Genomic DNA, 12,898 nt, shown 5'->3' with positions numbered 1-12,898 from the left:
AAAAAGCACAATGCCTGCCAAAAAAAAAAAAAAGGTGAAAAATCAATAGTTCTCCTCGCTACCGTCTCCTTGAAAAAAATTAATTAGAACAGAAAAGGGCAGAAATAATTCAAACCACCTAAACATAGAGCTGGTATATTTTTGGACGCCAGTGCGGAGGTAGATGCTTTGTTCTCCTTGCGAGAAAACGCATTGCCGTTACATTTGTGCAAAAGTAACACCTGTCACGGACGACTGAGGTAAAAGTACTGTATGAAATGAGTGGCTTATTCAGGACACTAGAGAACATTCACATTTTTATTCATGGCGCGCAGCTATATTGTGCTTAATATTAGCGCATTGTAAAAAGAAAACTAACAGGATCTAAACAGTTAAAATGAGTGCAAATAGTGCATTTTTTTTTTGTTGGTAGAAACTGAATTACATTAAGATTAAATTAAACGATTTTGCAAATCTCACATTGTGTTTGAATGTTAGCACATTGTAAACGAGAAAAATGGTAGGCTATCCAAACGGTTAAAATTAGTGCAAAGTGTCTTTTTTTTTTTTTGTTAAATGTGTTCTTTTGTCAAAAAAATGCAACATACTAGAGGCCTTTCACATTTTTTGTGAACTGTGACTGTGCTTGATATTGGCACACTGCAAAAATTTAAAAGAAAAAAAAAAGAAGAAAAATGACATCTAAACGGTTAAAATTAGTGCAAATAGTGCCTTCTCTGGTTAAAACCGAATTAAAATTGTGGCCAACGAGATCCAATTAAACGTATGCTACACGCCGTGCCTCACGATAGCAGGTCTGAATGGGATGAAAAATGGAATGTGACTAAACCTGTCAAGAACATGTCTGAGTCATATCATATGTCACCCCTAAATAAAAAAAAACGAAATGAGGCAATTATCGAAAATAAAGAATTATGATAATCATAAATGAATAATAAATTTATTTTCAGTTCAGGTGGAATAATATGCACAAATTACATTACATTAATATACACAATATTTTATTAAAAATAAAGTATTCTATTGCTTTAATACTAGATTTAAATAAATTATATTGTTCATTAACACATCTGTGATTCCTTATAAAAGAATGCTGCCTGGGTTTCCTCAGTAATATGTATAATTTAATAATGCAGAGAGAGAGAGAGAGAGAGAGAGAGAGAGAAACCACATCTGACTAATAACAATGGTCTAAAAAAAGCCTGTGCTTCTACTGCTGCAAGAACATCATGCACAATAACTAAACCACTGACTTACAACCTTTACCATAGCGGCGCAGTTCTCAAGACAGACACCAGGGGTCTCCCGTAAGCGACTCGGTCGAGGAATGCCTGGTTACTACAGGAACACACCACAGGGCCTTTCTTCTCGGTTCTTCCTCATACATTCCTCTTTATGACTCACCTTCAAGGTACTGCAAATTCAGCACATTATACCTTCAAAAAACATCATTTTATGTGACCTCATACGGTCAACATGCAAATGAACGAGTCTGTAAGATGAAGGGGAAGAGGAGGGGGAGACTGCAAACGTGTCAAGGAACAAACAGCTGCATTCATACCGACGTGGAAAGAGTTTCGAGATCTGGAAACAGACTCTTGCTCAACCTGACAAGACCTGTGCTTCTGGATTGGCAGGAAGAGGAACTAGTTCCCCCTCCCATTCTCCACTTAGTCGCCTCCAACCTGTGAGTTATGGCACACGTTAAACTGAACGAGTCTGACTGGTACCCTGCTTTTTTAGTTTCAGGGAGTGGCATTCATCACCTCCATATTTGACATCACACTGACAGAATGTACGAAGGAAACAGCTCAAAACATGAAAGGGAGTGGTGGCGTCTAGTGAGCAAAGGGGTGATTCTTGCGAAACCTGCTGGGAAAATGTGCAGGCCATATTTCACTCCACAATTTCCCCGAATTTGAATTGTGTTTATACCTGTATTTGATCATTTAGGGTTAATTCAAGAGGATTGGGAGGACATGTATACATACACACACACATATATATACACATATGCATGTATTTTTTTTCTACTGATATTTTACTTGACCATTTATTTTGTGTGTGTGTGTTTGTGTGTATAATTGGAAAGCAAAATAAATGTTCAAGTAAAATATCAATTTATATTAAATGTAATAGGAGTAGGTTGGCAAAATATGTTTGTCTTGAAAAATAATGTCATAGTGGAAAAATATCCAATAATTATCAATAAAAATGCAAAATTAGAGCTCTAAAAAGACCTATAATTGGTTTGGTCATTAATATTTACCAATATTTTCCACTTTTACATTTAATTGGTTCTTAAACATCGTGTTGATCGCTAAATGGCGCTAAATGTGGTAATAATAGCCACCTTTGACATGCATTCAGAACAACATTCTTCACAGATGATGTAACTGGCTGTATGAAGCATATCAAACAGTTAAATAGTTAATATTGGCTTTGAGGTGGAAAAAAATGGTCGCTTTTACTCACAATATAATTGCTTCTTTTTGGAGTGAAATATGAACATTTTATTAACAGGTGAGAATAACCCAAAAACCTAAAGGGTTGTCAGTTCAAACCTTTTAAGCGGCGATGCCTTCCAGCCCATCGTTTATAAATAAATACATTTTATTTTAAATAAATAAAATCATCGCACTCTACAGAAAAATACTGCGACCCTCAAATCGCTTTGCATGTGCACTACCCAAGCTGACCGCTAGTGCACCTGCTGCCTAGGCAACATCATAGGCAGTGAAAGACTAGGCATGATGAGCCATTTCAAAATCTTTAACAGTGTGATGAGTTTTGAAGTAACAGTATTGCAAGTGCGATTGCGTCAAGAGCAAATCTTCGCGCTGTACGTGAGGCTTTTGAACATTTACTCACACACAAGTCTCCCCTCACATGCCGCACGTGGTATGGACCCGCATTATAAGTAAGATTGGCGTTTTAAACTGCGTCATGTTGCCAAAACCAACCTCAGTGCCCCAGTGAGGGGATGAAGCGGACAACACCGGCCAAAAAGACATCTGCTTAAGCCGCATTTTACCCACGAAACTGCCAAAGCGACGGGAAAAAGCGCGTTTGTCGGGACGCACATCGGCAAGCGCAGCCGCGAAACTGGATAACGTTAACTGGGTCAGGCCAGGCACATACGATTCAGGAAAAACTTGAAATGCGAAAAATGATAAACAGCCGAAAAAAGGTTGTATAATAATAACAACAATAATAATAATAAAAAGAAAATAAGCGTTTGAAATAAAATACAAGATTTGAGAATGATTTGCAACTCTAAACTTTAATCCAATTAGTCTATTTTCATATATTTGACCGAATATATCGTATTTAAAAATGTCAGGCTGAAATACCTGAATGACTCAGAGTGACATGCTATCTGCGCAGAATATATGAACGTATGGCGCAATCAGTCAACCTGAGACACACGTCGCCTCCATTGACCATACGCATAAAATACTAATGCCTCAATTAGTCTGCTTGATCTTAACGATTACAAATGTGTGCGAGTGATACAAACATTCGCTCTGAGTAAACGCTGACAAAAATGTTTTCAATTAACGTTACATCTGCTGCGCAAAAAGTTGAAATTATTAGCCCCCCCCCCCCTCCAAATCCATGAAGTTCATCTTTATTTAGTTTAAGGCTGCGCCAAATGCGCACTACATTCATCCCACCCATGTCCTGCCAGCACCAGCTCTCATTCCCAACGCATGTCGTTCAACTTACCTGCCCATTTTCCCAATTTGGGAGAGAGTAAATCCCCGTTTCCCAGCACCCATATCCTAAAGCCAGTGATGATCTTGTACAACAGCCACAGCGCCAGCGAGGCCGTGGTAAGTGCACCGACCCAGAAGAGCGCTCTCTCGGCAGGCTGTAGCGTCTCCACCACGTTAAACGACTCCATGTCTACGGCTGGCTGTGCGTGGTGAATGACCCGCAAAATTAGTCGTTATGCACTGCTTTAGAGCGTCAATGTGTGCGCCCCTTTATAAGCAGGTTGTGGCATCACACCCCTACAACTCCTCTAACATACTAGTCTATCCAGATTTAAGTGCACACCTCCCACATACTCCGTCGCCGCCCATGCGAGCCCACGTCCATCGTTGATTGGCCGAAACTCGCGTCCGTCAACAGCAACTTACCGTTGATTGGCTGTTGTGCGCGTCAATCACAAAGAGCCCATTCTCATTCATTCGGTTGCCTGTTTCAATGGGGCGGACCGAAAACTCTTCTGAGTGAGAAGCGATTGGACAAACATTACGGTAACCTACATTCAAATAATGTCATTGGTTGTGATTCAGAACGGGTTTTTCTGTTTCAGTCAGCGTTACGAAACCTCCAAACCCACGCTTCCAACGATCACCCCCCACACTATTTTATGAATGAAGTTTGTTGCTCATTGGCCACGAGGGCTCCTGTTGTCCCGCCCCTGCTGAGCAGTCAGTGAGAGTCTATTTGTCGACATGAACGCCAGTCACATTCATTCACCGGCGCTGTCACACCAATGAGTCATACTTTGGGAAAAAAAAGACGGGCAAGCTTATTTGCTGCATTTTAGCTCAATAGGCACATGTATGAGTCAATTTTCCATTTTCCTGACCATGTTTGCGTTTCCAAAAGCACATAAAACGTTCGTGAATAAAAGAAAACCGCGTGAACACACATTCCGCTTGTTTTCACAGTGTGAGACACAAAATAAAAACCATTCATGTATTTTGAATATTGCAAAGACATCGTATTTATACATACATCGATACATACAGAGTCATACAGTACATAAATGCTTTGCTGTATATTATGGATATACACATAACCAAGCAAAAACTAAGCCAAAATTACATGATATTAATTAACCTTGTATCATGAGTCATATTTGACAGCATTTTTACACGTGTTTGGGTGTGTTGGGGACGCAGTGTTTCTATAACACAATTAATTATAATTATAATTATAATTAATACATAAGCACCAATAAAAATCCACCAGTTCTACATAGTAACAAGCGATACGTCATTGGATGGGAAGCAATGGATATTTTACACCGTGAATAGTGTATATAGCCTAAGATAAGATTATTTGAACAGCGTTATTTTGGCAAACTCTGCTTATTTTATAATGTAGACAAGCTTATTATTTCTATTCATTCAAACGGTGAACATCCTCCACATGGAACTACAATTACCACACAGCGCTGCGCCGAAATATCGCGAGAACTCTCGGCGCAAATAACGCGGAAGAGAGGATGGTTATGTAAACATAGGCACGTAGTAGATATGCAGCTGAGCAACCTGTGAAAATAAAGCGTAAACTGTTGTGAAACACATTTTTAATCGACTTACACATGCATACATGTAAGCGGCGAAACTCGCGTCAGTCGGATGTTTTGCTCTTGGCTCGTGCCTAGCTTGTCAGCTTGACATTCAGTAAGACTAGCACACATTGGATCACTCGAACACATCCATGTCCACTGTCGCCATTCGCTTCACTCACGACCCGAAACTTAACCTAAAATATAAGCCCACCGATACGTGAACAATTCAAGTAACACATGCAACATGTAAACCACACACTGTTTAGTAGAAAAAAAGCATTGGAGTCGTAATGAAAAAACATTTTAATGTCTGTATTTTTAATTGTAAGATACTCTCACCGTGGAAGCCTTTTTCTCAATGTATTGCCCCCTCATGCTACCTTTTGTCTTTTTTTGTATCCGAAAGGCTCTTAACACACACAAAACGTTTTCAATGTCACAAAATAGTGTGAATTTTCCAGATTTCCCCACACTTAAAACAGACAAATAAGCAAGCAGACTCTAAAATAAAAACAAACATTTTATTTTCTCTAACATGGGATAGGGAATACAGAAAGCAAGCAGTTTGATTACAACATACGCGATTCATAACTTTGTCACGTGAACGACAAACTTCCAGCTTTTAGATTTTGCAACGAAATCACACCATATATTTCTCACACCACATGTAGAGTTTGCTTCATGTAATAAAATAGCTAAACAATTACTCAGGGTCGAATAGTTAATGCAGCATGTTTTTCTCAGTGCACTATGCAGAATGACACAGAAGTGCAGAACTCACACGTTATGTCCTTACGTTGTGCACACTGCAGCAACCACACGTTACTCATTTTACTCAATTCAGCTCAAATGTTAAGCACATAGGGTTATATGATAAACAATAACAGCAAAGCATAAAAATATTATACTTATAAAGCAATAAAAAGAAAAGACACGTAAGGCACAAATAATCAAACACAGTGCACTGTTATTTTTGTATTATTATACTACAAAATAATACTTTAATAACTGATGCGAAATGTAGATATTTTACTTAATTATCTTTTACTTAGACAAACCTTAAAACATAAAATGTTCGAGATCAGACACATACAGTCTCTCTCTCTCTCTGACACACACACACACACACGTTTCCTCTCACGTAACACATTATACATTCCAGCTTTCAGTCAGTCCTCGACGCTCACTGATCTACCACTGACATCTTAAGAATAACTCGACGCCTATAATCTTTATTCTTTAATTTAAACATATTTATCTCTCCCCCTTTCTGCACTACCCAGCCCCCTTTGACCCTTTGGTAATTCCAACAACTCATAGTTCACATTTACTGTGCTCAAAATGCTCCCTAAACACTAGTTATGAAACCTAATTACATGTATACAATATAATAAACATATCTCGCGAAAGAACGTATAAAAACAGCATCATCTTTAGTTCTAAGCTCAGCCGGCCGTGCGAGTGATACATCAGCAGCAGCACATGCAGAGGACAGCGAGCGCCTGGCAGCTAAAACTCTCCGTTCAACTGTCTACAGCTTCATATAACAAACTATTAGGATCTCACAAATATGTAACCCTCACAATTATAAAGCACCACAAGCTAAAAAAAACTCGCGTCTGTAATTTTCACACACGTCGACAGACGCAGTCGTTTCCTACGTTCGCTACGCACACGTTCTTATTATCACAGTCACAACAAATCCATTTCAAGCTACATATAGGCTATTATTTAATTAGAACAAATACGATTAAATCAGACTGCGTTTGCCCTCACGTCTTTGAGAATTAAAACAACACAATTCAACACAAACGCTCGTGTGCATCTCGTCTCTAGACAGTTTCTCTCATTCAGGTGAATAATTACTACAAATGTATCTACACATGGTTTTTATATTTATCTTTTTAAAGCTTAAATACGTACTACATCATTTTCATATTCCCTTACGTCTCACAGCTCATGCGTCTCAGACGTTACAGACGTCTGCACGTGACAACGTAAGCAAGTTAAGCTCATTTATTAAACCCCAAGTAGTTTTATTATACTACAAAATAATACTTTAATAACTGATGCGAAATGTAGATATTTTACTTAATTATCTTTTACTTAGACAAACCTTAAAACATAAAATGTTCGAGATCAGACACATACAGTCTCTCTCTCTCTCTGACACACACACACACACACACGTTTCCTCTCACGTAACACATTATACATTCCAGCTTTCAGTCAGTCCTCGACGCTCACTGATCTACCACTGACATCTTAAGAATAACTCGACGCCTATAATCTTTATTCTTTAATTTAAACATATTTATCTCTCCCCCTTTCTGCACTACCCAGCCCCCTTTGACCCTTTGGTAATTCCAACAACTCATAGTTCACATTTACTGTGCTCAAAATGCTCCCTAAACACTAGTTATGAAACCTAATTACATGTATACAATATAATAAACATATCTCGCGAAAGAACGTATAAAAACAGCATCATCTTTAGTTCTAAGCTCAGCCGGCCGTGCGAGTGATACATCAGCAGCAGCACATGCAGAGGACAGCGAGCGCCTGGCAGCTAAAACTCTCCGTTCAACTGTCTACAGCTTCATATAACAAACTATTAGGATCTCACAAATATGTAACCCTCACAATTATAAAGCACCACAAGCTAAAAAAAACTCGCGTCTGTAATTTTCACACACGTCGACAGACGCAGTCGTTTCCTACGTTCGCTACGCACACGTTCTTATTATCACAGTCACAACAAATCCATTTCAAGCTACATATAGGCTATTATTTAATTAGAACAAATACGATTAAATCAGACTGCGTTTGCCCTCACGTCTTTGAGAATTAAAACAACACAATTCAACACAAACGCTCGTGTGCATCTCGTCTCTAGACAGTTTCTCTCATTCAGGTGAATAATTACTACAAATGTATCTACACATGGTTTTTATATTTATCTTTTTAAAGCTTAAATACGTACTACATCATTTTCATATTCCCTTACGTCTCACAGCTCATGCGTCTCAGACGTTACAGACGTCTGCACGTGACAACGTAAGCAAGTTAAGCTCATTTATTAAACCCCAAGTAGTTTACAGACAAATATTGCAAATACCTGACGGTGTTATGTTGTTCCTACAAAGTTATCAACTTGCTGAATATCCATTTACAGGTGTAAAGCAGTCTAACAGACCTTGGTTTGACGTTGATCTTGTGTGCAGGATACAAGGTAAAGTTTTCCCAGATTTTCATCCTATTGGGGGAAAAAATAAAGCATGTTTTAGTGTTTATTAAGGTAATATCCTCTCAATCATGCATAATTTATGTATCATCTAAAAAAAAACATTGATGGCATTATATTGCACTAAAATACATTTTTAAAACACATATTTCAAGTTTTTATCACAACTACTGCTCGTTCATAAAATATAATATTTTATCCAACAGTTTATAGTACATTTATAAACTGAAAATTATTATTTTTCTCTATAACATATATATAGGCACATTCATAGGCTATACTGTCAGCTTGATGCAGGTCACATTACCTGGCAAAGAAAAAAAAAAAAACAGACACTGAAAAAATGCCACATACCTTTTAATTTTTCCCTCTGACATGTGAATGTTGTGGATCAGATGATTAACCCTAGGACTTCACCACGGTATTCTCACGGCTGAGGCCTTTGCCACGCTAGATGGGGTTGAAAGAGAAAGCATGCAAAAACAGATGAAGATTTATGATTTTATCCATCAGTAGTGATTTAGGATCGTTTACAGCAATATACATATTTGTTTATGGTGTTTTCTTCAACAATATACTGTATATTTTTTTCTGCTCACAAACATTGTCACACATGCTTCTGTACACACACACACACACACACACACATGCACCACAGATGCAAATACAGTCAAATGTCATATTTCTTCATGCACATCCACATGTATCATGTCCACTTTCATCCTTGTTCATCTCATAGATTTGATTAGATTTCAAATAGCCTTTTCATTTTAATCACATCTGTACAAATGCCAGTGATTTAAAAGTCTATGTTAGTTCCTTTCTTAAACATCTACAATACATAATTTGTTCAAATTAATATATTTTGAAGCAAAACTGCTGTGAACTACTAAAGTAAAGTAAATCTGTATTTTAGATTAAAATTACAATGCTTAAAATTATTCAGCGTCATTTTATTTAATAAAAGAAGCTTACATGTAGCAAATTTACTTGTAAAGTACGCATGTTTGCTTACTAAACACTTAAATATAAGATGTGCATCAAATATATTTACAAAACTAAAATCGAATAAATATAAGTGTAACTAAATTATACAGTACTTTATAACTGCATGTCTTCGGCTCATCTGGCCTGCCGTCTCTTTCTCAAAGCTCACGCATATGTTTCACAACCTCTCGGCCATGTGCTCACTAACGTACACACACATCCAGCTCTCTACATGTGCGCAAACAATCATACACAAGCATTCTGTGCATATTTACACACACACTCGCATTTACACACTCATATATGCATGCATTCACGCACAAGCGGTTTTAGGGCCTCAAAACAATCACATAAAGCCTTACAACACAAACACACACATCCATGTGTGCTCTTCTAGGTACGTAAATAAGCACAAACACTTATATTGTCAGTACAATTGAAAAAAACACACACACTCACTCATATGTACGTTCTTATTCACACAAAACATTTTGCACACACACATAGAGGACTTGTGATAATGATACAAAGCTTTCTGATATACACTCACAAGCAATTTTTGTTTGTACACAACTTTACACACACACACACACACACACACACACACACTCTCACCTATACATGCATATCTGTGCATGAATTCGAACGTATAAACATACACTCACCTTAAAATAATAATACAAAGCATTCTGACACATACACATAACCATGCATTCACATTAATACACACACAGACTCACACACACTCGCTTTATCTGTCATATTCTTGAAGATTTACACAATATATATGCATAAATGTGCACAAGATATTTGCTACACACGTAAATGTATTAAAATAATGCATTCTTTAATACTTACACACACACACACACACACATTCCTTTTGCGCTCATTTTGGTGCACACATCACTTTACCATGGTGTATTTGCATACACACACCGCAACTAATACACACATGTATGCATACTTTTAAACAGATAAAGTTTTACACACACAGACACATTAAACTAACACAAACACACACATTTCTTATGCATTCTTGCTGATACACAATCACACACACACACACACACACACGCACTCCATCTCCCACTGATGAAACACACACATCTGCCTTTACATTCTCTAACAGACGTATACATACACACACAAGACATCTTACACACACATCCACAATCCACAAAGCATTCTGACATCTAGTGCATCAAGTACTACTGTCCGAGGTTACGTGCTTGTACGTCTAATGTGGTTATATGTCAGTCTGCTCAGTCTGCTGGCTCTACATTCATATACAAACAAAAAAACACACACGACTCACACAAGCCTTTAAAAACTCATGTAACGGCTTAAAAATGTGCATACTACCTCAAAGTCTAGGGTGAAACTGAGTGACAATGCAAAAATCTGCTCATGACAGTCATAAAAACAACATCACTATGGTCAAATGTGTTTCCTGAGACCCTCCATACTTCTCTCAGTACATACTAGTTAAGGGGTACAATATATAGTACGTTAAGTATCAATATCAGGATTAGTTCACTGGTTTCTGTTACTTTCCATATGATTAGTATAAAACTAGTTTCTACTAAGTTGTTTGTCTTATTTTTAATGGAGGTTTTTGCATTACTAAAGAAGAACAGCTAAATGTCAGATAAAATACATACTAAGCATTTTAATCCTCGTTTAGTGTCAGTTTAGTCGATGTATCATTAAAAACTGTGAAATACCAAATTTATACAGATATACAGGTAAATATGTATTGCTTTCACTTCAACAAATATATTGTATTATTTGTAACTAATTTGTTCAGCCAACATTTTTGTGCAATGCCTCTGTTTTTGATACATCTCTTCTGGATTGCTGGTTTTAATAGTTTGACAACACTGATTAATACATTTCAAATGTTTAGCTGTTTAAAATAACTAGCTGTATTTTTTATATATATATATATATATATAATCTATTTTGGTCAGCAAGACTGCAATAATATAATAAGTGCTTCCCTCTGTACATCGTCATCTTTTTATGTGCCGTCGGAGCCTGTACTTTCCTCACGTCACTATCAGACCTGACCTGTCACATCTATATTGTTTTTCAACATTTTATACATGATCAGCGACCATTAAAAACCTTATTCTTTTTCTTTTAACACATGTAATAAGGATAATTTCTCTTTTGGAAGACATTTCAATCGGAGCAGACGATGCAAGCATGCAAAAACACGACGGAATGTGAGGACTGAAGATTTTGCTTACTTGATTTCTTGACAAAGAGAACGATTTTTACATTTCTAAAGGTGATTTTATGACATCACATGCTAAAAAAAAAACTGAATTCTGCTTCTTTTCTTATCATATCTTATCACACTTTAGTGTTCTGAATTACTATTTTTGAACATTCTCTGGAACTGATTCACGTTTGCAAAATGATTTCTTCAGTTACACATTTGATCAGTCAAGATTTGCGGGTCACGGAGTTTCACCCATCAGCAAAGCCTAAGGTGTGAATAGATGTCATGGGACAGAAAGTGCGTTTTGCATTACAACTCATTCGAGTGCCGGATACTCCCATGCTTCCCTGTAGATGTTTTTGGGTCTAAATAGGTGTCGGCTGATACCTTGTTTATTGGTAAACCCCTTCTTTTCCCTCCGACATCTTCCATTCCTGTCAGCCGTTACTCCCCTTCCATGAGAAACACAGTCAGTTCGGCTTCACATCCCACTTTTGAAAAGGGCAGGGGGGGGGGGCATATATGCAAATATTCCTCTTGTTAGTCCATGTTATTTGTTATTACGGCAGGTTAATGTTGGCATCCTGTTCCTGTGGACTGATTAAAATGACGGTTAAAGTTTAAAATCTACATCATGTCATTTTGCAAACAATTTAGGAAAGTCGAAGAATAAGGTGAAAAGGCTTTAAATGTTATTGGGTGTATCATAATGAAATGTGAGGAGATTAAAGAACATGTTTTTGACACGACATGTCCTCCTCAGACTGAAAAATAATACGTTGAGAGAGACCAGAGGGGATGAGCTGAGGAGAAAAAAGGGTAAAACAGTGAACAACATGAAAAAACAGTGTGCTCCGTGACAAAAAAACGTGTTTAATAACGGCAACATCAGATTTTTAATCATAATAGGTAATGGAAGTTATAAATGATCTGTTTGGGATGCTTTTCAGTTTAATATAGATTGTGGTTATTAATAGTTTAACATGAAGTGTGAGTGTTAAAAAGAACTCAATACCGTTTAGATAAAGTAGAGAATAAAAAAAAATAAATAAAAAAAATTGCACATTATTTGTTTAAAAAAGCAAACACAAGTTAAATCTAACATTGAACAATAGGGCCTTTT

General features: G+C 37.1%; 1 protein-coding gene and 1 long non-coding RNA gene across 2 annotated transcripts in view; both read right to left on the bottom strand.

Annotated features, from left to right (window-relative positions):
* LOC107661451 (very-long-chain 3-oxoacyl-CoA reductase-A-like) overlaps window positions 1–4,041 on the bottom strand; it is a 14,904-nt gene extending 10,863 nt beyond the window's left edge. The window contains exon 1 of the mRNA XM_016451041.1: window positions 3,730–4,041. Within this exon, the coding sequence (XP_016306527.1) occupies window positions 3,730–3,907 (178 nt within the window). The 5' untranslated portion in view covers window positions 3,908–4,041. The remainder of the gene's footprint in view (window positions 1–3,729) is intronic.
* A 3,352-nt stretch (window positions 4,042–7,393) lies between these two features.
* On the bottom strand, window positions 7,394–12,271 carry LOC107661501 (uncharacterized). The gene is made up of 3 exons (XR_001631112.1): window positions 12,163–12,271; window positions 8,913–9,008; window positions 7,394–8,570 (listed from the first exon to the last, which is right to left on the bottom strand). It is a non-coding gene; the product is annotated as an uncharacterized LOC107661501 (long non-coding RNA).
* Window positions 12,272–12,898: the final 627 nt, after the last annotated feature.

This window comes from Sinocyclocheilus anshuiensis, unplaced genomic scaffold, assembly GCF_001515605.1.
Source record: "Sinocyclocheilus anshuiensis isolate Anshui unplaced genomic scaffold, SAMN03320099.WGS_v1.1 scaffold491, whole genome shotgun sequence".
NCBI classification, from domain to species: Eukaryota; Metazoa; Chordata; class Actinopteri; order Cypriniformes; family Cyprinidae; genus Sinocyclocheilus; species Sinocyclocheilus anshuiensis.
This window is presented reverse-complemented; position numbering and strand designations above follow the sequence as displayed.